Source organism: Mus caroli, unplaced genomic scaffold, assembly GCF_978045245.1.
Source record: "Mus caroli unplaced genomic scaffold, Mus_caroli_1 scaffold_16, whole genome shotgun sequence".
Taxonomy (NCBI): Eukaryota; Metazoa; Chordata; class Mammalia; order Rodentia; family Muridae; genus Mus; species Mus caroli.
In genome coordinates, this window is record NW_028227271.1 from 25630369 (window position 1) to 25655666 (window position 25298).

Consider the following 25298-nt stretch of genomic DNA (forward strand, 5'->3'; position numbering starts at 1 on the left):
GTGCAGTGAGTTCAGGCACAGTTTGATCAAGGTGGGGCGAAGGGATCAGATGACACCACGGAGCCTGGCTTCCTGTCCGTTTTGGGTCTGCCTGCTGCTGCTAGGCTCATTTTTCTGGCCATTGATTCTTGGGACTTGATCCTCTGAGGTCAAGTTCAGGTGACGTCTGCCCCAGGCAAGCTCTAAGGAAGGGTCACTCTGGTTGGACGAGCTTGTCTTAGGCCCACCTTCAATCACACAAGTGTGTCAGAGAGAGGCTGCACTGTGGCTGGCTGTGAGTTATGTTAGAGCCAGGAGCAGAGGTGATGCCAAGAAGCTGGGGTATAGAATGGGTGTGTGTGGTGTTGGGGGAATAAATTCTTTAGGGAACAACCTTCTTAAAACTGGGTGGGTATCCAGTAGCTAGGGTCCTATAACCCCGACTGTCAGAGATCACGGTAAGTGTCCTTTCTACCATCACCAGGGACAGTTTCTGCCCCAGCTGGCACTAAGAAAAACATACCTTTTCATTTGTTTTTTGTTTGTTTGTTTGTTTGTTTGTTTTGTTTGTTTTGTTTTGTTTTTGAGACAGGGTTTCTCTGTGTAGCTCTGGCTGTCCTGGAACTCACTTTGTAGACCAGGCTGTCCTCGAACTCAGAAATCTGCCTGCCTCTGCCTCCCAAGTGCTGGGATTAAAGGCGTGCGCCACCACTGCCCAGCTCATTTGTTTTTGAGATAAGACTTTATTATATAGCCTGGGCTGACTTCAGACCTGCCATCCTCCTGCCTCAGCTTCCTAAATGCTGGGTTTACAGATGTACACTTCCGTGCCTGGATAAGGTTGAAATTCTTACTAGAGAGTTCTATGGAAGTCGATGTGGTGTCCATATTGGGCACTCAGGGCCTGGGCCTGAGACAGTCCTACCTACATCTTCCCTGAATTATCAATCTATGGTCAAGACCGTGGCACTGTCTGAGCTTCCACGTCCTTCTCCCAACACACTTTTGATGGCCTGTCTGTGTCAGGTGCTACCATAGTCTCAGAGATTCAGTGACATATGTGTTGTTCTCAACCCCACCCCCAACCCCCAGGCCCCGAGTCTCCGAAAGGCTGAGAGAAAATGGCTCCCCCTGACATTGGAAAGCTAGCCCAAAGGAGCTCAGCATCTTCATTTTCTGTCTCCAAGAGTTCCAGAACTGCCCCCCCAACTCCCCCCCCCCATTTAAGAGACTCCACCTCTGGAGGGGCTTGGCCCAGTGAGGGAAGCTTCTGTCTGTTCTTACCTTGGCTCACAGGAGGGCAAGATTTCTCTGACACAGAAAGAAAGGTTTTAAGCCCATAGGTGCTGTGTTCTCCAGCACGGCTGAGAGGATCTGCACCCCCATCGCTTTGAGGAGTTAAAGACCTGGGGTGCAACCAGAGTCCCTCTTCTAGCTCTCTGCTCCTTTTCTGCATGATACTAAGCAAAACCTTACATGATTCAAAACCGTAGATCTAAACCCAGAACCATTCAAACTAAGCCTCTAAGTAGCTAAACCTCCCCCCCCCCCCGCCCCCTCCTGTAGGCGGCAAAGCCCAGGCTGTTACCTTGAGCCTCTGTGTGAGTTGTTGAGCACACAGCCAGCCCACTGTCACCTTGACAGCTTATTTCACCCAGATCTCAGCTTTCACTTTAATCTGAATAAAGTCCCCGATACTTTTGCAATTTGTGTGAAATTTTATTTCGGTTCCTTGACTAAGAGGCCAAGAACTGAGAAAACCCTGACCGGACTCCACACCACCACTAGTGACCTTTCTTCTCCTCTGTTACCCGCCCACCCAGGCCCAGTCCCTGCGCGCCTTAAACTCCCCTGTGTGCTGGGGTGGGCTCCTGCTGTGGGTGTTTAGCTCCCCCCAGCTGCCCTTGGGTCTTTGCCTTACCCCAAGAGTAATGACATGAAATACCCCTTCCGCCCCCTCACCACACATGTAACCCCAGTCCTGCATTTGATCACTTGGGGTGCTGCTCGCCATTGCAGAGGAGGAAACAGGGCCTGGAAAGCATAGGGGTCAGTGCTCTGATGGACAAAGCAGCCTGACCCCTCCTGCCCCTCCCCGCCCTGCCCCTTCTGCTTGTCTCACCCCTCCTTCCCTCTTCCAACCCCCCTACCTTCTCTTACCTTTGCTAACCCTCCCACTCCTCTCTCCCTCTCCCACCCCTCCTGCCCCTCCCCCATTCCTCTCTCCTTGCCTACAGAATCCCAGTTTAGGGCAGGACAGCAGTGCGCTCAGCATTGACGAAATACTTGTTTTCAGGGAGAGGAAAGGCTGTTTAAGTGTGTGCTTGTTGCTGTTAGAGCAACCACGTTTTGTTCCTAATTCCACCTCCCTGGAGGAGGATCTGACACCCTCTTTTGGCTTTTGTGGGCACACACACACACACACACACACACACACACCATTAAAAACAAAACTAAAGCTTTAAAGTAAATATCCGTGTTTTCTCAGCCTTTGGGGCTCCGAGGTCACACTGTTTTCACCAACCACATCCACACAAGGAAAGTCAGTCAGAGATGCTGTGTCTTGGAAGAAAGATAACAAAAGTGCTCTCCTGCTCTGAAAACTGATGGGATGTCCAGAGCAGCCACTGTCGCCTGGTGAGCTTGCAGCCTACAGCATCAATAGCAGAAGCCAACGGCTTCAGACAGAGACAGAAAGATAAACCGGGCCGACACTGTTAGCCTGCATCAGCCTTGCTTCCAGGATGAATGCTGGAGGACCCAGTTACTCGTTTTTAGCACACTTGGCCAGACTTTCTACCGATGATGTTCCCTGTTAGTACCGGAGGCCCTAGACCCTGAGTGCAGCGGCTGAGGATCAGAGGCCTCCTGAGCAGCGGATGACAAGCTGTGAGATGGGTTTGAAAACCCTAGATGTTTTGAAACAGGAGGAAGTGCTTGCTGGGTTGGCTCAGAAGTGAGGCTTGCTCCACAGCATCCACCTGGTACCAAAGCACACAGTGTGTGGCCTGGGAGGGGCCGGGGCTCTCTACTCTATGCTCAGCCCTCTTGTCCATGGCATCATGGCCCAGGAGTGAGGTAAGCACCTGCTGGACCAGACCTCCATCTCTTCCAAAGCTCTCAGCCTCCAGCTGGCTGCTTCCTGCTCCTTCTTCCGAAGCAGGGACCTCTTAGCCCCACCATCTCACATCCACACTCACAAGTCAATCCTGGATGACTGTCATCCTAGGGTTCCCTAATTCAAGCCCCCAACTGCACTGCCCCTCCTGAGCTGGGCCTTGGCCCTTTCCCCTGGTCAGCAGTGATGTCTTTCCCAGGATACCTCCTGCTTTCCCTCTCTCAGTCCCTGCACCAAATTCACCGGGCAATCTCAGTAGGATCTTGTGTCACAGACACACTGTGCCACCCCAAGTGTCATCCTAAGATCTGCTGTCGGCTGGAGCCAGGACTCATCTGACAGGCTGTCTGGAGTCTGGGGGCTGCACCATGCCCTCAGGAGCTCATAGGCTATCTAGGAGGTCCCCATGTCAGCAGAGAACAGGGAAGTGGTCCCTCTGTGTATCTGTCCCCTGTGCTTTCAGTCCTATGTGCTCTGTCAACACGGACACTCAGTCCCCGATTCAGGTTCTCATCCAGAGCTATCATGTCATTCTTTTTGTTTTGTTCAATATCAAGATTTCTTTTTTATAGGCCTGGCTCTTCTGGAACTTGCTCTGTAGATCAGGGTGGCCTTGAACTTGTAGAGATCTGCTTACCTCTGCCTCCTGAGTGATTGACACAAATGAGGGAATGGATAAAAGAATATACTAGAGAGAGAGAGAGAGAGAGAGAGAGAGAGAGAGAGAGAGAGAGAGAGAGAGAGAGAACCATCCATGCCCATAATCTGCCATCCTGCTGAAGCAGGTTTCCACTGCCCACCAAGGTGTAGCCATCCCCGTGATCCATCTTGTGTGTGCCACATCAGCTGAGTCCCCTCTGAGTGCCCCATCTACTACTAATGTGAGCGACGAGAGTGGCCTGGATGAGCCCAGCCATCCCGGATCTTGAGGGGGAGCAGCACAGCTCCTCTGCAGGCTCTGAGTCTGGAGAACCTTGCTGTCTGTGGCTTTGCTCTGTCTCCCCACCCCCACCTGCCTCTACACAGGCTTCATGGGATGTCAGTAAAGGACACAGTGGGTCCTGCAGATGGCAAGGCAGAGCTAGATGCCATGAGAGGACCCCCAGGAAGGCAAAAGGCCACAAGGCATAGAAGAACACTGGCTTCTATTCACTTCCTGTGTCCCCACTTCTCTGTGCTAAGACTGCACACACGGAGAAGTCCTTTCTCACCAGGGGCTTGGAGGTCAAGGAGAGACAGACACGTGAATACCTTTGCCTTTGTGATTTGTTCCACACATCAGAATCTTCTGTACAGAAAGGTCTGAGGGTCAGTACACCCAGGGTTGGTATACCATGGGATGGTACATATACCCTAAGTCCTTATACCCTGGCCCCATGGAAAGGTGGCCACGAACCAAGGACAGAAGAAACAGAAAAAAAAAATCTGTGTGCAGAGAAACTGTGGGACAGCTATGACCTCAAATCCTGGTAGTTGAACTATAGAGCAGAGGGTGGTGAAGGCTAGACCTCAGGGCATGATGGGAAGAGGAAAGGATGGGGGAGGGGTGCAGATCAAAATGACACAGAGCAAGCCCACCTCCTGGAACTCAAGGGGGAGGTGTGTGGATCTGGACACTGTAGGCTGTCGATGACAGTGATGGCTTAGGACACTGAAGAGCCTGCTTGAGGAGCAGTTAACCTTCTGAGCCTGCTTCAAGAAAGCCAGGGTGAAGACCCACACTGGATTTGGAAGATGTGAATTCTATCTTACTTGGTAACCCCTCCACAGGGACAAGTTAGCCAAGATATAGCATTTACGGGAAGAAAGATTTGTTTTGGCTTGTTTCCAAGGCTTTGGTTGGTGGTTGGTCAATTCTTCCCTTTTAGGCCAGTAGCCAGGCTGGAACACCACGTAGGAGGGACATGGTGGAGCAGAGCTTGCTCATCTCTGTAATCTGCCAGCAAACGGATAAAGAACAAAGAGCCAGGACCAAGGTTTAACCCTTCTGAACCACGGTCTGAGTGACCTGCTTCCTCCCATTAGGCCCTAGGTTCCGCAGTTCCACTTCCCAATAGTCTGTCTGAAATTAGACTCTCAGGGGATTAAATCAGTGATTAAGTCAGAGGCTCCATTATCAAGTCGTTTCTGGAAATGATCACAGACACTCAGGCTGTTCTTTATTAATTTCCTAGGTGTCTCTCAATTCAATCAACTAGATAATTGAGATTCACCTTTGCAGTACCAGCCCATGTCAGTTTGACACCTAATGCATTTCCTTAGATCACACTTAATCTCCAAATAAAGACGTTTGCAGAAGACGACCAGTCTACTCAACACGGCTGCCCTGTTCATACTCAGGACTGCACCGAGGTTTTCTCCAAACGTCCCAACAATTTCAATATTGATCAAAAGTTCAAACCGAAACTGAGAGTCCAGGCAAATTGACAAAATCAAAAGTATATAACACCACACAGCAAACATTCTTATTCTTTCCGGTGGAACAGGGGTGTAGAGAGAATCTTTTGTGCACTGGGTGGGAGCATCACCTGTCAATAAAAAGCTTCTGGCCTATTAGCTTAGACAGGAAGTAGGAGGTGGGAGTCCTGGCAGGAAGAGAGGATTCTGGGATAGAGTCTGCTGTGGGAGGAGATTTGCCTGAACTCGGAGGAGACAGATTTATGAAACTGAGTGCAGCCGTGTGGCACTCATGTAATAGAATAAACAGTTTATTGAGTTACGAGTACGTCGGGGAACAAGCCCAAGCTTGTGGCTTAGCCATTTATTAATTCAAAAAGTAATTCCGAAGGCGGGTTCTGGGCCGCAGCAATGGCGGAGGCGGCGGGCTGGTAACGCGAAGGTGGATTGGAAGGAAGAACAGCAGCAGAAATGCAGACAGCACACACAGGTTTAAGCCACACTGCAGATGGCGCCTCCGGTCCGACAAGCCGCTGCTGTCCTGGTAATGCAGACACAAAGGCAGTTATTCCCAGTGGAGCGCACCCTTTTGCAAGAGCACTGGAAGCCTCCCGAAATCCCAGCAAAAACACCGTGCCTTTAACCCAAAGGCCTGGAAGCCGATATCATAGATTCGCCCTCTTCGTGCCTTTCCCGACCTCTTTGGAGGCAGAAATTGCCTGTGGGTCCCTAGTTCCAGATGTCGAACCACACCGAGGACTGGTAGGGAGGAAGCTTAAAGTGAGCGGCTGCATGCTGGAGGTACGCTGGATCGCGGAAGATTCTCGCCTCCTCCGAATTTCCATCATCAACTTTCTTGACCAGCTTTCCCTAGTGGTAAACACCGTACAGCTCTTTGGGCCCCCGGTTTCCCATTAAGTCTGGCTGGGGACCCATGTCTGACCTTATCTCCATCTCTTCCTAAGCAATACAATTTGGTTCTAGAAATAGTAACTACTGCAAAAATGTGGGGGGGGCTAATATTTTTTTTCCTGACTTGGTCCTCAGGCACTTAGGGGCCATTTAGTCTAGTGCTTCAATGTTTTGTTGCTGAAGAAAATAAAGCTATGCTGCTAATCTGCATTTGGAAAAAAAAAAGTAATTCAGTCTCAGAGTCTATTTCTGGACTTTAGGCACTGGTAGAAAAGCTCATGGTTAAGCAGGAGAACAGAAAGGAGATGTGAGGCCAAAGACCCAACAGGTCAAACATCAAATCCTGTATATCATGTTTTGCATCTGGGGCACATGGTGTCATGATGTGAACATCCTGGCACATATCTCACTGCTCTGGCCTTGCTGGCTCTAATGTACACGGCCTCTTTCCTGGATTGGCTCTGCTCACTGCTCATGGTTTCCCTTGGCAGCTCTTCCAAGTCTCTTGGCATCTCCAGCTTGGCATGGTCTCCACAGCATCTTCAACTTTCTCCCCAGTTTCACACAAGAGGGGACTCTTGGGGCTGACCCAGCCACAACCCCCGTCCCCAGCCTCCCAGGATTTCCTTTGGAATCTTCGTGGTTGCCTCCGTGATCTTACAACCCTTCCACTCTTTGTGGCTGCAAAACCAGAGTCATATGAATGACAGAAGGTCCGCCACCGTCACAAGCAAGAGCTGTGGACCATGACTGTGGCTGATTCGAAAGCCTGGGCAGATTGAGCATGGTGAAAGGAATTCTGGGAAAGTCTTTTAAAAGATTACATTAACAGTGTAGATACTGCCAATGGCTGACGTCTGACCAATTCTTGAGATGGCCTTGAAGTACTTTTCCTTACTGGTCAGATACAAGGTATTGGCTTCTTTTGTTGTTTTTGTTGTTGTTGGTGGTGGTGGTTTTTGTTTTCTGAGGCAGGTTCTCACTGCACGGCCACAACTGGCCTGGGACTTCCTTTGTAGACCAGGTTGGCCTTGAACTCCCAGAGATTCTCTCCCTGCCTGTGCCTCCCAGGGTTGGGAGTAAAGACGTGTGCCATTACACCAGCTATCCTTTTAATGGTGTGAGTCTCTTTAGCAATCTACTTCTCCTCTTCGAGCGAACTTTAACCATTCCTTTTCTGAGCAATCTGCAAGGTTTTCAAATTCTTCTCTGTGCTCACCGTCAACATGGCTAAAGGCAGCTAGCAATAACTGCGCTGTAACCTAAATGCTGAAAATGCCTTAAAACTTTGTCTGCCAGAAAAGTCAGTCAGCCACCTTGAAGCTGAGTCTCACAAAGTCTCATGGCATGGGGAAAACAGAGTTAGATTCTTGGACAGACATAAGCAAACATAAATGGTGTGTGGTCTAGTCCCTAGAGCATTCATGTTCCCATCAGAAGCTTCACAGGCACTGACTCTGTCCACATCTGTCTTAGTCAGGGTTTCTATTGCTAGGACGAGGCACCGTGACCAAAAATAACTTGGGGAGGAAAGGGTTTATGCACTCACAGTTCCATGGAACAGTTTATCATCAAAAACAATAAGAGATAGAACTCAAGCAGGGCAGGAACCAGAGGCAGGAGCTGATTCAGAGGCCATGGGGGCAAGCTGCTTACTGCCTTACTCAGCCTGATTTGTTATAGAACGCAGAACCCACAATGTGCTGGGCCCTCTCCCAACAACTTCTGAAATCCCCTACAGCCAGATCTTATGGAGGGATTTTCTGTCCTTTCAAATATCTCTACCTTGTATCAAGTTGACATAAAACTAGCAAGCACAGTTGACCTCTTGTTAACTTGACACACAAACCCATCACCATTAAACCATAAACTTTCCTTGACTGTTCTTCCCCACGACCACACATTAATATTGACATTACAATATAAACATTCCAAATTTTAGAAGTTTCAGAGTCTTTAAATTTTTTAAACACTTAAAAGTCCAGTCTCTTTAAAATAGCCAGTCTCTTTTAAAATCTGAAGTCTTTTAAAATTCAAAGTCTCTCATCTGTGGGCTCCTGTCAAATAAAAAATTAATCAAATGCTTTCCTACTTCAAAAGGGAGGAATCAGGGCATGGTCATAATCTGAACAAAGAAACACCAAACTCCAAAAGTGTGAATAACCTAAACTGTCCAATTACCTGGGATCACTCGAGATCTTCTGGGTTCTTCTAAGGGGCTTGGGTCACTGCTTTTGCTCTGGCTTCTGTAACATGCACAGCTTGTCTTCTAGGATCCATCTGGCTACACCCCAGTGCTCTTGCTGCTCTTGGTGATCACCCCATGGTACGTGTCTCCAAAAATGCTCGAGTTCTGTCTTAGTTAGGGCTTCTATTGCAGTGAAGCGCCATCATGACCATGGTAACCCTTGTTGAGGGAATCATTTAATCGAGGTTGCCTTCCAGTTTCAGAGGTTTAGTTCATTACCTTGACAAGAAGCAAAGTGCATGAAGGTAAACATGGTGCTGGAAAAGGAGCTGAGAGGTCTACATCTTGATCCAAAGGCAGCAGAAGACAGTGTGCCGTACTGGGTATAGCTTGAGCATATGAGACCTCAAAACCCACTCCCATAGTGACACAGTTCCTCCGACAAGGCCACACTCACTCCAACAAGGCTACATCTCCTAATAGTGCCACTCCCTATGAGCCAAGATTTCAAACACACGAATCTATGAGGGCCATTCCTATCCAGACCACCACAGGTCTCTTGCTGCAACTGAGCTGCACTTTTACCAATAGCCTCTCCTGGCCTCTCTTCAGGGACTCCAGTCAGGCTACACAGTGCCAGATCTCAGCTGCTCTTCATGACCCATTTGTGTCTTCAAAATCAGGACCACCTGGGGCACTCTTGCACTATCAAGTTTGGTTGCCAGCAAAAGGTACAATCTTGGCTCCTTCTGGAACATAGATTCTGTGTGCTGACTCTCAGAAAACACTTCCCAGAAGATTTCACCTCAATGATGCTGTCTCTTAATCACAGCTAATTCTTTAGTTGCAACTGAGCAGAACCAAAGATTATTCACATAAATAGCCCAGTAGTCTGCTTCCCTCTGAACTTCATAAGTTGGGCATCCATTCTCTGCATTGCTCTCAGCAGGTTTATCTTCCAAGTTCCTACAGAACAGCTCACTGAGCTCTCAACACTCAATGGCTTTTGCAGCCCAAAGTTCTGAAGCTTTTCCGTAATCCTATTCAAAACAACATGGTCAGTTCTGTCATGGCAATTACCCCACTCCTGGTACCAATTTGACTTAGCTAGGTTTTCTATTGCTGTGACAAAACACAGTGATAAAAACCACACAGGGAGGGAAGGCTTTAAGGCTTCATTTACTCATGGTTCCATATAATATCCCCCATTGCATTCCAGTTTCCTAAGGTTCAACCAGAATGCCCTAACCAGCTCTGCTTACAACATTTCAGGGATCTACCAGCTCATGTCAAATTTTCAGGTTCCTCCCACAAACACGTTCTAAAGCCTCTGGACCACATAGTCAAGAATTATCATAGACATCATTTCACTTCTCAGAACCAACCTTCCTGTGTGATTCCCCCCCCTCCCTTTAGTGTGGTAGCAACAAAATATCTGAAGTGCATAGCCTAGGGGCAGAACGGTGTTATCTTGGCTTGTGCTTCCAGAAGCTTCCATCCATAACCAGCTGGCTTCACTGCTTTTAGATCCATGGCTATGGAGAGAAGGGCGTGGTGGAGGAAAGCCGCTTGCCTCAGAACAGCCAGAGACAAGAAGGAGGAAAAGGGAGGGAGGCCTCCTGTAATATGCGTGGACTGTGGACTGGGGATGGGCACAGTGAAGGGAGTCTAAGACCAAAAAGAAAGATGGCGTCCATGAGCTAAGCCAAAGTGACTCAGTGGCAGAATGCAACACCCACCCTGCCTGACCATGACAGCAAGGCATTAACTGTCTCCAGGCACACACACTTTCTGGAGGCTACACGCCTCCTAAGCGAGAGAGCACTGTAGGGTCATGTGGAAATTCTTAGCCCCAGAAAATGAATATGTTTATTTTTTTAAGTAAGCAAGTGAAAGAATGAAGAGTTATAGGAGGGAGTAAGAAATCAAGATCTCTGCTGTAGAGGGGGCCGGAGAGATGCCTCGGCTGGTAAGAGCAATGAATGCTCTTTCAGAAGAAAGAAGTCGTTTTGGTTTTCAACACTCTACCCCCCAACACACACACACACACACACACACAGCTCATAACAACCGTCTGGTCCCCTCTTCTGACCTCCTTTGGCACCAGCTATACATGTGGTACACAGACATATATGCAGGGAAAAACTCAGACACATAAAGTAAATGGTTTACACTCAGGAGAGTAGAACATACTTCTCTCCAGTGTGGCACAGTGAAGCTGGCCCTCGTGACAGGGACGAGGGTGAGCTGGCCCTGAGGGCATGAGTGTGGGAGAGAGCTGACCCCTCCACTCATCTGCTGGAAGGTAGCCTGGGTACAGTGGTGATGCCCTCCCCCTGAACTCTCCTCACCACCTCCTGCAGTCAGGAAAGCTGGCCTCAGGACAGGGAGCAGGAGAGTTGGCCCAGCCCCTCTCAGGCTGCAGCATTTGGAAGAGTGCTACCCTCCCCATGCCCAGCTCCACTGTATCACAGTGTATCCCTGTGTATCACAGTGGAGCTGCCTTTGCAGGCATGGCAGAGGGTTTGAGAGCAGGAGAGCTACTTGCATCTTACTGATGGCCACATTGGGTAGCCTAGCCAGAGCAGTGTTGGAGAGCTCCCCCTGATGGTATGGATAAGGGAGAGCAGGTGGGTGGACCAGCTTAGCTATCACCCAGGCCTAGACCCAGAATTTTGATTTGGCCCATTCCAACATCTACATCATCTGTGAACTGTTGGAGTGTGTGAAAGGGCCAGTCCTGCCGATCCAGATCTCCACAACACACGGCAACAACAGGAAAACTGGGAGGAACCAATATTGATGTCATAGAAGCCAGGGACCTTGAACCAGACCAGTGACTCACTGCAGTGAACATTCCCAAATGAAGATGTGTGGGTAGGCGGAGGGATAGACTGTGGGACACAGTGTGACACACTGCAGCTTCCATAGTGAGATGTTTTTTATGCTTTGTTTTGTTTGTTTATTTGTGTGTGTGTGTGTGTTTTATTTGGTGGGGGGAGAGGGAAGTTGCTAGGGCAAAGGGTGAATATGAGAGGGTGGGGAGATGAGCCAGACTGGGGTCCATGATGGGAAACTCGCAAAGGATCAATAAAAAGGTTGTTGGGTTTTTTTTTTTAAGGAAAAATTTAAAATGCCTGTTGTGTTGGGTGGCCCACACTTAGGAGCTCTGACCTCGGAAGGTTGAGGGAGAAGGATCAACTGTGCAAAGTCACTCTAGGCTCCATAATGAGAGCCTATCTCAAACACACCAAGTTTGTGCGTGGGGGTAGGGGTGTAGAGAAGGCAGAAGGATGCTTCGGAAGATGTGTGCACATAAACACAACTAAAGGTCAGAGCTGCCTCTGAGACAAACTAGGGAGAGGGCCGTTGGAGGATGGCTGTGTCTTCTTCGTTTAAAACCTTTTTAGCACAAGACGATTCAGAAACCTGTTTGCGAATAATGCTTGAAGAACACAAGAGCAAATCAGAAATGAAAAATAATTGCATTGCCGACAGAAAAGGGAGGCCCAGGAGAGGAAGCCTGCCTCAGAGCAGGTGATGTCTAAGCTTGTGAGAAGGGAAGGGGAGATGTGTGTGTGGGCAAAGGGTTCAGGCTTCGGGGAGGGTATGTAGAACAAGAGGAGGGGTAAAGTGCAATGAAAGGTCAGTGGGGGAGGGGAAGTGCGACACTAAGAACTGTGGCAGTGTCAGGAGTGACAGGTGGCCATGGGAGAGCCTCAAGCAGTCAGGCTGTGACTCAGCATTTTAATAGAGTCCCTGTGCCTCCTGAGTAGGCTGGTCTCACTGTGCTGTCTAAGGGTCTGGGCCGAGCTAAGAATAAAATTGACACAGAGCAGATTAAAGGGAGAAGGGCGTGTGACTCGTGTGACTCGTATCAACAGGGACAGTACAGGAGAGTTCCCTGATCACTTTCCCCATGGGGGGCAGGGGAGGGGGATGCTCCCATCCTCATGGGCTCTGGCAGCTGTCCTGCGGGAAGAAGAGGGTTAAATGGAAAGCAGGCTCTACAGGCCCAACCTTCCCCAGCCCTGCCTGGTAAGCAGGTGGGTTATGATCCTCTGGGTCCTGGGAGATCCTCCTCTCATGGCCTTCAGCCCCTGCTTTCAAATTGAGAAGGGAAGGTCACAGTGTCCTTCTTGATTTTCAAGTATCTTTTGTTCAAAAGAGAAAATCAGTGTGATAAATCGGGGAGGGGAGGGGAGGGGAGGCTGGCATTCTTAGAATCTTGTGAAGGCTGCTGAGGCCTCTGGAGAATCAGCCAGGTGAGAGAGGGGAGGGTGTGTGGGCATCCCATGAGCCTCTTCTCTGTCTCCTGTCAACCGAGGTCAAGTGTCTGCCAGCCAGGTGGTGGCCTCTGCTGAAGAACACTGAAGTTCCAAGAAGTGGGTTTTACAGTCATGTGGCTGGGGACAGAGCCAGGACAGAGTCCCACTGTCCAACGTCATGGTCCTCGGTTCCCTCACAAGCAGGAGCTCAGAAGTTAGAAGTCACTGGGTCACAAGAGCTGCTGCAGTGTGTGGGGGGTGAGGGTGAGGGGTGGGGTGGCTCATTCTGTTATCTGCATAACCCTATGAAGTAGGAGCTGGCAATGAGATCCAGAGAGGCTCAGACACATATTTGAGGTCACACAGTCAGTACAAAGCAGACCTGAGACTCAGCTCCAGAAGGAGCCAGCAGGGGGTGACAAGCCCTAAGACATCCTTAATGGGGACATTAGTGAGAAAGTTTAAGAGATGGCCAGAAAGTCATCTCATGTTTTAGAAGACAGACTAGTTTCAGTAGCTAGGTCCTTCCCTGGCCCCATGGTGATACTCCTGGCTTCCAGTTGTGTCTGGGCTCCTGAAAAACTATTTGTCTCATGGCACCATTGCTGGCCATGGGAGCCTCTACTGTGAGGGTGGAGATACCATCAGGGTTTTGCCAAGGCCAAGATCACATGGGAAAGCCAGCCAAGTAGCCTTTGCAGGACCCCAGCAGATCTGACAGCCCTGGGAGCCAGGTCCAACCAGAAGTCAGGGATTTGGGATTTTGAGTCACAGGCTTCTAGAACCTCAGATTTCCAGGGCAGGGCCATCTCGATGGGGTCCCTCTGCATCTGCATTGTCCCTTGCTCCCAGAACTCTAGGTGTGGACCTACACTTTCCCCTCTCTGCTCTGGCTTACCAGAGAAAAGGGCTCAACAGGAGCCTCGGGTCACTTTGCTGGCAGAATTGGTCCCAGTCTGCACATAGTACACCTTCCACTCACTCTCTAACTTCTAGCCCTCAGGAACCAGGTGTCCCTTCTTGTCCCTCTGCTACTCCTGATTCATCTAGCCATCACCCACTCACCCACCCATGAACTCCATGAGTTCAGTCATCTCTCATCCATCTATCCATTTGCCCATTTATCCATCATCCATCCATCCATCTGTCCATCCATCCACCTATCCATCAATCCATCTGTCTATCTGTCCATCCATCCATCCATCCATCCATCCATCTGGCCATCCATGCATCTATCCATTTATCCATCTACCCATCCATCCATTCATCTATCCATCGATCCATCTGTCTATCCATTTGTCTGACCATCCATCCATCTATCTGACTGTCTGTCTGTCCATCCATCTGTCTGTCTGATCATCCATCCAACCATCCATGTGTCCACCCTTTTATGCACCCATTTATCCATTTATCCATCTTCCATCCTTTTTCATTTGTAATGGGGTCGAATGCCTACCATGTGCTAGGCTGGTGCCAACCCAGGGCCTCCTTGGGAACCATGTCTAGAGCTTGACATTGGGGGACTGACAGTCCAATACAGAAAATATCCAAGAAAAAAAAAAGAAAGAAAATATCCATGCCCAGCTTCAGATGAGTCACCAGGAAGTAAATCACAGCTGTGAGAACAGATTTTGGACATCTGAGGGTAAGACTCCCTGTCCTGGGGTCAACCAGATAACCGTTTGCCCCCACATGGGGATGGTGTAAAATCAGTATTCCAGCTGCAGGTAAAGCCTGTGCGAAGACCCTGAGGCTCCTGCCTAGCCTCCTGCTCCTGTCCTTGCCCTGGGTGTGACTCCTGCAGCGGTGAAAGAACTGTGGAAACCTAAATCAAGGTCCAGACCCCTGCCCCATTCTCAGGAGCTCCCTGCTCACCCAGATTGAGAGGACCAGATCCCAAGATGACCATAAGTCCCCTGAGGCTTAGTTGTGATTGCCCTACCTAGATCCTTGCTTGGTGAAGCCAGCTCCTCACCCAGCCTCATGGTTCCCAGCCCCATCTCTGTACCCAATTCCTTTTTGTCCCAGCTAAGGTTGGACTCTCTTTAGTGATATGGTGTGGATTGCCTGCCCGGGGTCAACTCCATTCCTTTTATCCCTAGAACCTGGACCCAGGCTGGAGGCAATGGTGTCAGAGAATGATGGACAAATGAATGAATGAATGAGTGAGTGAATGAGTGAATGAATGAATGAATGAATGAATAAAATTGATGAGCTCAGAGCTTAGAGAGCCAAAGGGAATCTGTGGGTAGGGGGCAACAGGGATAGTGGGCAGCAGGTGACTGGGAAGCGTCATGCAGGGCTGAGAGCAGAGAAACACAGCACCAAGAAGCTCCCCCCCCCACCTTGGACCCTCAGGGCTGCTCAGAGCTCGTGTCTGTTTTAGACCAACAGCAGCCACAGATGGCCACAGTTTACTACTTAGTCTGTGCAGATTACAAGCCAAGAGAGAATGGCTTATATAGGTAGGCACCTGTGAGGAATCTGATGCCAGGGACCACCACCTTCACGCACCAATGAAGCAACATATTCCCCCTCCCAGGGAGCGCATCAGCTGATGTGTTATGAACAATTGTCTTCAAGGGCAGTTGTTATTATTCAAAGTGTATCAGTTAAGAGTGAGAATTTGTTTCCTCGGTGTATACCTTTGACTCTCGGCTCTCAAAGCCTAAAATACTTACTTTCTAAACCATCTCTCTGCTCCTCTGTCCAGATCCAACTGACCCCAGCATCACAGTCTCCTGGACCCGTCCTGCTGCTCCTAGAATCCTCCACAAGGGGTATTCGGGCTCGGAGCCCACATCTCGGAGCCCACCCTGCCCTCTCCTCCTCATTCCGCTGAGCAGACCCCTCCCTTATGGGTAACTACAGTCCCAGGGATCTGGTGCTGTCCTGCCTCTGGCAGGCAGCTCCCTCTCTCTGCTGCTCCCCTCTTTTTTTCCAAGTCCCTGAAGGAGCCAAGGCCAGCGTGGGTGGCTGAAATCTCCCCGGTAACGAGATCTGCCTCTCCCTCTCCCGGCCTGGCCTCCGCCCCTAACCTGCGGCCCCTCAGTCTGGCACCTGCTGTCCGGTGCTCAGTTCCTCTTCCCGGCCCCTCCCGCACCCTCCTGCTCCCCCCACCCCCCGCGTCTGCTGGCTCTCTATGTCACCATCTGTGGCACAATCCTTCTCTGTCACTGTCCCCACCACCCCCTCTTTCTCCTTCCTCCTGCCTCCCTCTGTCCCTGCCTTTTTCTGCATCTCTCCCTGCTCCTCCGTCCATCTATTCTCGCCTCTCCTCTTAGCTCCTCTGTCCCTGCTCCTTGCTAGGCATCTCTCCTTACTCCCCCTCATTCTGCCTTTCCACCCACACACTGTCTCTTCTCCCTCTCCTTTCTCTCTCTCCACCTCCGACCCTCCCCCTCCTTTCCTTATTTTCCTCTGGCTTCTTATGTCCCCTGCTATCTCACATTTCTGTCATCTTGAGAAGTGTCTCTTGCCACCCCCAACTGGGTGCCATCCGAAGACCCCCCATCCCGTGTCCGGCACCCTCCACGTGTCCTGGAGATGGGGGGTGACGTACCTGGAGGTGCGGGTGGCAAGTCAGGGCCGAGGACCAGATGGGAGAGGCGACGTGGGCTGACGTGGCCCCCAAGGACCTAGGAAGGGCCCACGCCCACGAATGCTGGACGAGTGTGCACGGTGTGGCACCCCAGCTGGCTGTGCTCTGGTGGTACCTGGCTGCAGAGTGCTAACCAGCCTGGCAACTACAAAGGGAGTTCTTGCCCAGTGGGCAGGTAAGAGAGCTGAGGTCATGGGAACTTGGAGGGTGGGATACCTGGGAATCTCTCACCAGATTGAACTTGGGGCTAAATCTGGGGCTGGCAAAGGGTAGGGAGTTCCAGAAAGCAATGAGGCTTTTGGTGTGTGGGCTGGAAGGCAGGAAGGACTATTAATCTCAGCATCTTATGCCATTATTCCAGAATCTTGGAGCCTCCGTGCAGCAGAATGTCAGAACTGGACCAAACCAGACGCAAGCTACCATCTGGCCTCCCGGGCCTTGAGCATCCCTTGAAGCTGGCAGTGGTGCATCTGATGAGCCCCCTCCACCTCTGCAGCAACCCTGTAAGGTAGGAATGAACGTCTCCGTTAAAGTAGGAGGAGTCTAGTCTGGAACCAGAGAGAAGTGACTTGTCCAAGGTCACACAGCATAGCATCAGCAGAGGCCAAGTTCTCAGCTCAGGGCTTGAGGGGGTGGCTCTGAGGGTCAGGCTCCAGGCCTATGGCTCATGTCAGTCACTGCCGGCTAATAAAATCCCAGCCTCTTGTGGGGAGGGGGGAAGGTCCAGGGGTGCAGAGGACAGGTGCGTTGCAGAGCCAGCCAGGGGTCCTCAGCCTACATTGTCCCTGGATGTCCTGACTCTTGACAACTCCACGCCAGAGGCCTTTAAGGAAGCCAGCATGGTCCAGTAGGCAGACAGGATTTCTCACTCACCGGGTGGGTGACCCTGTAGAAGTCACTTAACTTCTCTGAGCTTCAACTTTCCTTCCTCATCACCTGCCCCAGCCTTGCTCCTTTGACTTCTCCCTGCTTAGCTTGCTTGTTTCCACTAGTACTTACTAAGTTCATGGCGATAGGCTAGGTGCTGAAGGAAAGCGCTTCGGAAAGGGTAGGCGCTTAGTGAGAGGAGTCCCTGGCACGCCCGAGGGGCCACCCTTAATTGCTGTGAGGCTTGGGAGTACTCACTCACCCTCTCTGTGTGTCTCTCCCCTCCTGAACAGTTCTGAGGAGATTCCACCCCCAGTTTTCAGGCAAGCTCATGCCAAAGATAAACCAGACAGGGAGGCAAAGTCCCTCCCTCCCTCCCTCCCTCCTTCCCTCCCAAGGAGGAATTAGATCAGGCATAGGATCACAGAACCTTAAAGAAAAGACGGCATCGAAATTGCAGGTCTGTTTCCCCCCTCAGTGAAAAGCTGTGATTTCTCTGTTCTGGCACCTGCCTGGCCCATCAACTTTGACAGCAAGGAGGGTGTCTTGGAGGGGAGCCAGGGTACCAGGAGGGATGTTCCACCTCCGAGTCTGAGGAGGGTCTGGCTGGGTAGCTGTGTTCCTGTGAGTATGTGTGTGTGCGCGCGCATGTGTGTGTACGTGTGTGTACGTGTGTGTGTGTTGTACACACATGCTTTTGCAGGCTATGAATGTGCTTATGTGGGCCTGGAGGGGCCTTCCTTGGAGCACACGCTGGGCTTTCCTGAGGGCATCTGTGTCTCAAGTCAGGAAATGAGGTTTGCCTGGCTCTCTGCTCTCCCTTCTCCTGCCATCCTGGGCACCTGTGATTGGCCACCCTATGGGAAAGCTATAAAGAGGCACTGCGTAAAGCAAGTGGGTTGAGTGGCCAGGTGACGTAGGGGTGCCCCACCCCCACCCCGGGAGCAGAACCGTAAGGTCCTAGATCCCAAAGTTCCTTACCTAGGATGGTTTGACTCCAGCTGTCTGGAGTTGGAGTATTCCCTGTTTCAAAGTTATGGGGCCTGAAAACCCTGAGACTCTGAGATTCATGGCTCTGTTCCAGGAATTTAAATGCCCATCTCTAGACTCCTGTGGGGCTGAGACTTTGGGCCCATGGTCCAGAGTTCAAGAGCACAAACAGCCAGACAAGTTCTGCTTAAGCCAGCAGGGTAGTGAGACCACCACAATACTGAGTCAGGGACCTGCCCTAGCCCGGCCTCAATTTGGCAGTCTGTAAACTAGGATGATGGGTCACAGGTCCTCCTATAAGTGCTTCTTCCTGTCTATGTCCCAGATTGTGATACTCCTCTTAGTTCCTGGACAGTGGGTGAGGACAACAGGAAAGTCACACACTGTAGGCACAGGGGTTGTGTCAGTTCTGAGACACCAGCTTTTCCTGAAGTCTTCTGGGGTCAGGGTTCAACAAGAAGCTGCCAGCTCTGTGAGGACACTACAGAATCCCACAGCCCGCTGGTCAGATTCGCTAGACCCAGCTCAAGAGAGCTGAGGGGGCGGTGGGTTGAGGAACACATTCTGGGGCTCACGGAGCCAGGAGCTTGGAGGCTGCCAGAAACCTGGGCAGCCTGGAGTGTGGCAGGGAGACGCCTTGGCACTCAGCCAGGGGTCCGTTGCCACCCTTGGCATCACCAGCCTGGTGCTCAGAGCTGTCACATATGCTCCTCCTCAGGAGCATGCTGGGAGCTAGGTGCTTCCCCTTCCCAGGAGCCTCCTATATCCAGAGGCTCTGTGGGAAACCTAAAGCACTCTCAGCTTCTAGTGGAGGGGTCCAGACCCAGAGTGAGTTAAATACAGGAGTGAGAAGGGCAGTTTCTTAGCCTGGAGACTTCCCCTTCAGCCCACTCTGCAGCGGATCCAGGATCCAAGGGAACCAACCGGTGGGGTGGGAAGAGGGGTTTATTGGCTGGGGAAGAGATGGGGCAGAGGGTCAGGCCCATGGGAGGGACTGCTCTTAGCCTTGTACCTGGATGTTCTAGGAGCAGTAACCTGCTGAGGAGGAGGCCAGAGGGCTTCCATTTCCCAGGTCCCCAGGGTGCAGCCCACACCTTCACAAGTCTGCCCACTCTGGGTTCTTCTGACTCATTTGATGCCTCACTCACTGGTAAACGATGTGATTGAGTGAGAGAGAGAGGTGGGAGTAGTGGCAACGGTCCAGCGTTGGCCGATCTGCAGTGATCCAGGAGATTCTGAGTCCAGCAGGGGAGCCCAGAAGGGTCCCCTAGGCCCAGGCACACAGGACCTCACCAAGTGCCAGAAAATGGTTGCTCCTGCTGCATCCTCCTGCTTCATCCAGTGTTCAACTGCAGGGTCCTGCATGCAGCCCTGCACCTGGGAGATGTGGCTTCAGATGCAGATTTCTCATCACCAGTCTGTCCCGGAGGAGGAGTGGTCCAGGCACCCACTCACATTCACACTCACCCCTCCAGGCAGGGCTGTAGGTAGGGGACCCCATGGGATGGCCAGAGTTTGGGAGATGTCAAGGGCTCTGACTCCCAGGAGAGGAGATGCCAACAACTCACTGCCATTCTGTTTGGAATTGGAAGTCTGAGGGAAGTTCTGGGCTCTGCTAGAAAAGACACAACTATATCAACTTTCCCCTGGAGTTTGGGGGTGTCTCACCTGAGAACTAAGAATAGCATCCCTCACCTCCCTGGGCTGTGCAGAGAACACAAGATGCTCATCGGGCTCTCTGAGCTGGCACATAGTAGGTCTCTAAGTTCAAAGTGGCGGTGGTGTCCAGTGTGGCACAGAGGAAGCATCTCTGTCACAACTAAGCTCTCTTCTCTCTTCTGTAGGTTAGGGCTGGTTGGCTGCTGACTGATCCTCATCTCAGCCATGGCCACTGTTACCTATCCCTCATCCGAGCCTACGACCTTGGACCCTGGGAACACATCCTCAACCTGGCCCCTGGATACCACCCTGGGGAACGCATCCGCGGGCGCTAGCCTGACGGGCTTGGCTGTCAGTGGCATCTTGATCTCTCTGGTGTACCTGGTGGTGTGCGTGGTGGGTCTGCTGGGCAACTCGCTGGTGATCTACGTGGTCCTGCGGCACACATCCAGCCCATCAGTGACCAGTGTCTATATCCTCAACCTGGCTCTGGCTGACGAGCTCTTCATGCTAGGGCTACCCTTCCTGGCTGCTCAGAACGCCCTGTCCTACTGGCCCTTCGGATCTCTCATGTGCCGTCTGGTCATGGCCGTGGATGGCATCAACCAGTTCACCAGCATCTTCTGCCTCACGGTCATGAGTGTGGACCGCTATCTGGCTGTGGTGCACCCCACACGCTCGGCCCGCTGGCGCACGGCACCGGTGGCTCGCACGGTCAGTGCAGCTGTCTGGGTGGCCTCGGCTGTGGTGGTGCTGCCTGTGGTTGTGTTCTCAGGAGTGCCCCGGGGCATGAGCACGTGCCACATGCAGTGGCCAGAGCCAGCGGCTGCCTGGCGAACGGCCTTCATCATCTACACGGCCGCACTGGGCTTCTTTGGGCCCCTGCTGGTCATCTGCTTGTGCTACTTGCTCATTGTGGTAAAGGTGCGGTCGACCACCCGGCGGGTGCGGGCTCCCTCGTGCCAGTGGGTACAGGCACCCACATGCCAGCGGCGACGCCGCTCTGAGCGCAGGGTCACACGCATGGTGGTGGCCGTGGTGGCACTCTTCGTCCTCTGCTGGATGCCTTTCTATCTGCTCAACATCGTCAATGTGGTGTGCCCGCTGCCGGAGGAGCCCGCCTTCTTCGGTCTCTACTTCCTGGTGGTGGCGCTGCCCTACGCCAACAGCTGCGCAAACCCCATCCTCTACGGCTTCCTCTCCTACCGCTTCAAGCAGGGCTTCCGCAGGATCCTGCTAAGACCATCACGTCGCATTCGGAGCCAGGAGCCAGGGTCGGGACCTCCAGAGAAGACTGAGGAGGAGGAGGATGAAGAGGAAGAAGAGAGAAGGGAAGAGGAGGAGCGGAGGATGCAGAGAGGGCAGGAGATGAACGGGAGGCTCAGTCAGATCGCACAGGCTGGCACTAGTGGACAACAGCCACGGCCCTGCACAGGGACTGCTAAGGAGCAGCAGCTTCTGCCCCAGGAGGCCACAGCCGGGGACAAGGCCAGCACACTGAGCCATCTGTAAGGACTGTCAAAGAACCAGCGTGGTTCAGAAAAGAGCAGAAGCTGTGCTTGACCTCGGGGCTCGGACACCCACATGCAGTGATCTGAGCAGCAGCGAGAATGACCTTATGTACATGGCTGTCCTGGTCCTCTCTGGACTGCTGTGGTACCGGGGTCCAGCGATGGAATGTTCATAGGCTTGAGTTCTGTGCCACTGTGCCAGGACTTGCTGTGTGTCCTTTGGCCGGTCATTTGTCCTCTCTGGGCCTTGTTTTCTTCATTTGACTCAGGGATGGGTAAACTGAGCCTGGATGGGCCCTGTCAGAAGAGGGGTCTGGAATCCTTACCAGGATCAATCTCCTTTCAGATCAGGGCCCAAGTTAAGAGAATTTGGGCCATCTGACCAAGAAACAAGATATCTTGGTGATCAGTCTGTATCTTGGCCCTCAAGGAGATATACCAGGACTTGGGAAATTAGAGATGCGGGTGAGCCAGGGGTTTGCTTGGCTGAAACCTAAAGGAAGTGTTAGTTGGCGCTGTGGGATGCCACAGCTTAGGACCCAGGTGAGCCCTCCCCATGCTGCTGTGTGGTCTCGGCCAATCTGTTCATGCCCAGGCCTCCTACCTCTTCTGCAGGACAGTCCAGTGTCCTACAGACCCTCACCCCAGCCTCTGAGCACTGGGCCTTCTATGCTCCTGGACATGAGGGGAAGAATTTTCCAGAAGGCAAATGGAACCAAGTTTCAGGGGTTCTTACTGCTTGGGCCCCTCTGGGGCCTACAGCTGACTCGTCTTCTAATTTTGTATTCCTTCTCTGGTGGTGGTGGTGGGGGAGAGGGGACTGCACACCACACAGGCTCAGGCCACCGGAGGTCTGACTCACCCTATTAAGGCTATTCAGGTCAGCTACCTGGTCCCCAGGGCAGGCACCATGCAGCAGCCTGAGGCAAGAAGAGGGAGAAAGAGAGGGAGCTGAAGTAGTAAAAAAGACTGTGGGGGATGGGAGAGGAGGGAGGAGAGAACAGAACTTGGTGATCTTGAGCCAACCTCCCCGCTCCCCTTAGGGTAAGTTCAGTTGCAGTGTTGATGGTTTCAGGCAGGATCTGAAGAAGACAGACACATGGCCAGGATCCCCTGGAGGGTGTGTGGGGCTGGTGAGAGGGGCACAAGACCATGATAGAGTCCTGGGAATGGGCTTGGCTCCTCAAGACACTCAGGAGGGATGGTAAGCTCCTTGGATGGGTCAGACCTCCCATCCTCTGTATTCCCAGGGCTCCAGCTGATGTGAAGACTAAAGGGCTGTTGTCAGGGAATAGCCACTGTTCCAGCTGGCTCGGGACTTCATCCTCCCTTCCCAGAGATGGTCCTTCTGGTCCCAGCAAGGCTGGCCCTACCCTGCAGAGAGGCAGGGCTCTCAGGGAACCCACAAATCCTAGTCACCTCAAGCCGCTTGGCCACACCCTCTGTCTCTGCACCTCAGTATCCTCATCATAACAAGAATGGGGTTCCTCAGTTTGCCAGTCTGCTGGAATCTGGGAGGGAATTGAGTCTTGCTGGGGAAGCTACTGCTGGCCACAACAGGGCTGCCTCGGGATACAAAGTGGCAAGGATGCAAAGTGGCAAGGATACAAAGTGGCAAGGACACATAGTGGCAAGGTTACAAAGGAGCAAGGATACAAAGTGGCAAGGACACAACATAGCAAGAGTACAAAGTAGCAAGGTTGCAAAGTAGCAAGGATACAAAGTAGCACAGATGCAAATGTGGCAAGGATACAAAGTAGCAAGGATACAAAGTAGCAAGGATGCAAAATAGCAAGGATGCAAAGTGGCAAGGATGCATCATGTCAAGGATACAAAGTGGCAAGGGTAGCAAGAATAGAAAGTAGCAAGGATGCAAGGTGGCAAGGATGCAAAGTGGCAAGGATACGAAGTGGAGGTGCCCCTACCTCAGGTTCAGCCCATACCCTGCCCCTTCAGTGGGTGGTTTCTGTGTCAGCTACTGGAAGTGAAGGTATTCATGAAAAATGGGGGCCAAGAGGTTCGAAGCCAAGGGCCAGGGAGAATACAAACCACCCCAGAAGGAGGAAGTTTGCAAACGTAGGCATGTGTGGGGCCTGAGGCCAAGCCCAGGCCTCCCTCTGAGAAGGAATGGGATCAGGAAGTGAGCAGGCCAGCCTTCCTGGATGGGGCAGGTAAGGGAGGAGGGTGGTCAGTTGAGAGATTCTTCGCTGCTTCTGACCCGAGCTCCTATCAATAAAGACAGTGACTAAGACCTTTTTCTCTGTATTTCCAATGGCTGAGCTTGCAGCTGGGTGGCTTCTTTCTCTATAAGACTTCCTAGTCCTTCAAGGGTTACACAGATGTGCTTGAAAGTCTGAGCCTACACCCTTGAAGATTTGCAACCCCCACCCCCCCAAAAAAAGATACCTCTTCTTACTATCATGTGAACAGCAAGTCTCAAAGTAGGAAGATAATTGAATACAGCTAAGTCACTAAAGACAAGGCCATGGAGGTGATGACTGGTTAGCCTCTGCCTTTCTAGACAGCATGAGGTGTGGCAGTGTGATGGACAATATAGTCTGGTCAATGGTGTGTGATGGGAGGGGCAGGGTCATGGATGGACAATATAATCTGGCCAATGGTGTATGGGAGGGGCAGGGTGGTGGGGGAAGGGCCAGAGAGTAGCAGTAGGCTGAGTGTGCCTATGTGGCCTGTGGCTACTGTATCTAGGTACAGTCATACAGGGGTGTGTGTGTGTGTGTGTGTGTGTGTGTATGTGTAGTTACATGCATGTTGTTCAGTGCATGTTGTGTAGAAGTTGCTCATGCCATAAACACGTGTCCAACGTGTTCTATGAGGCAGGTGCCTGCAGCCACTGCCTGTGCTACCTGGCAGTGTCCACATGGGCCGGGTTTCTCTTCTGCTCCCATGGTTCTGAACTTACCAAGACTGGGAGCCACTGCTGGGGCACCCTGCAGTGTGTGTGTGTGTGTGTGTGTGTGTGTGTGTGTGTGCCCACATGTATCTGAAAACCTTGACCTTGCAGGGCAGGGATGATACAGCTGTGTCTCCAGGGCCCGGCAGCGGCAGCGCAGCTCTGGCCCTTCCTGTGAGTCTCTGGGATGAATACGTGAAAGAGTTAGGCCCTTGGGGTCAGAGTCATGCTGTGAGGAGCCTGCAGTAGAGCAGGGATTGGGAATAAGTCAGGGTGTGCTGGGCAGGAAGGGGAAACTGGAGGAGCTGGTTTTGGTTTGGCAATTAGAATCTGTGATTTAGTCCTGAGCAGAGACAGAAAGGCAGTGACAGCCAAGCCTGCCTCAGTCCTCTTCAGCTATGGAAGCTGCTGACTTACCTTGATCTTGTCGCTCAGGAGCAGTTGCCAGGCAACGGCCCATGGCCACAAGCTTGTAGCTCAGGACTTTGTGCATCCGTAACAGTATGATGGGAGAAGAGCTCGGAGCCTCCAGGGTCTGAGGCTGAGAAGGACAAGATGGACATCTGAAGATGATGTGGTCCACTGTTCCAGAGGGAGCTGACAGCTGGGCTCCATGGAACCCCATGTAGAAAAGTTGTAGATCCCATCTTGAGTAGTAGACCCCAGGCTGTCCTGGAGATGAGCAAGGGGTGGTCTCAACAGAGCCTCAGGGGACTGCCTGTCACTGACAACCCTCAGGCCCTTGGGGAGTTCACTGTAAAGCTGTGGGAGGACACATCTCTGAAAGTCATGAGAAGGGTTGGAGAGATGGCTCAGAGGTTAGAAGCATGCTTGCTTCTTTTGCAGAGGATTGGAGCGTGTGACTGGCAATTTACATCACCTGTGAGCAGTCCC

General features: G+C 51.8%; 1 protein-coding gene and 1 pseudogene across 2 annotated transcripts; both read left to right on the plus strand.

Annotated features, from left to right (window-relative positions):
- Nucleotides 1-5707: 5707 nt before the first annotated feature.
- LOC147000741 (EKC/KEOPS complex subunit Lage3 pseudogene) lies at nucleotides 5708-6902 on the plus strand (annotated as a pseudogene).
- Nucleotides 6903-7243: 341 nt separating this feature from the next.
- On the plus strand, nucleotides 7244-23734 carry Sstr3 (somatostatin receptor 3). Of its 2 annotated transcripts, XM_085831446.1 has the most exons (5): nucleotides 7265-7318; nucleotides 8680-8732; nucleotides 15576-16638; nucleotides 16825-16971; nucleotides 20165-23734. In XM_085831446.1, the coding sequence occupies exon 5, from the start codon at nucleotides 20205-20207 to the stop codon at nucleotides 21489-21491; it is 1287 nt and encodes a 428-aa protein (XP_085687572.1). In that variant the 5' UTR covers nucleotides 7265-7318; nucleotides 8680-8732; nucleotides 15576-16638; nucleotides 16825-16971; nucleotides 20165-20204; the 3' UTR covers nucleotides 21492-23734. The 2 variants fall into 2 exon arrangements, with proteins under 2 accessions (XP_029325303.1, XP_085687572.1); XM_029469443.2 differs by lacking the exon at nucleotides 8680-8732 and having other exon boundaries at nucleotides 7244-7318.
- Nucleotides 23735-25298: the final 1564 nt, after the last annotated feature.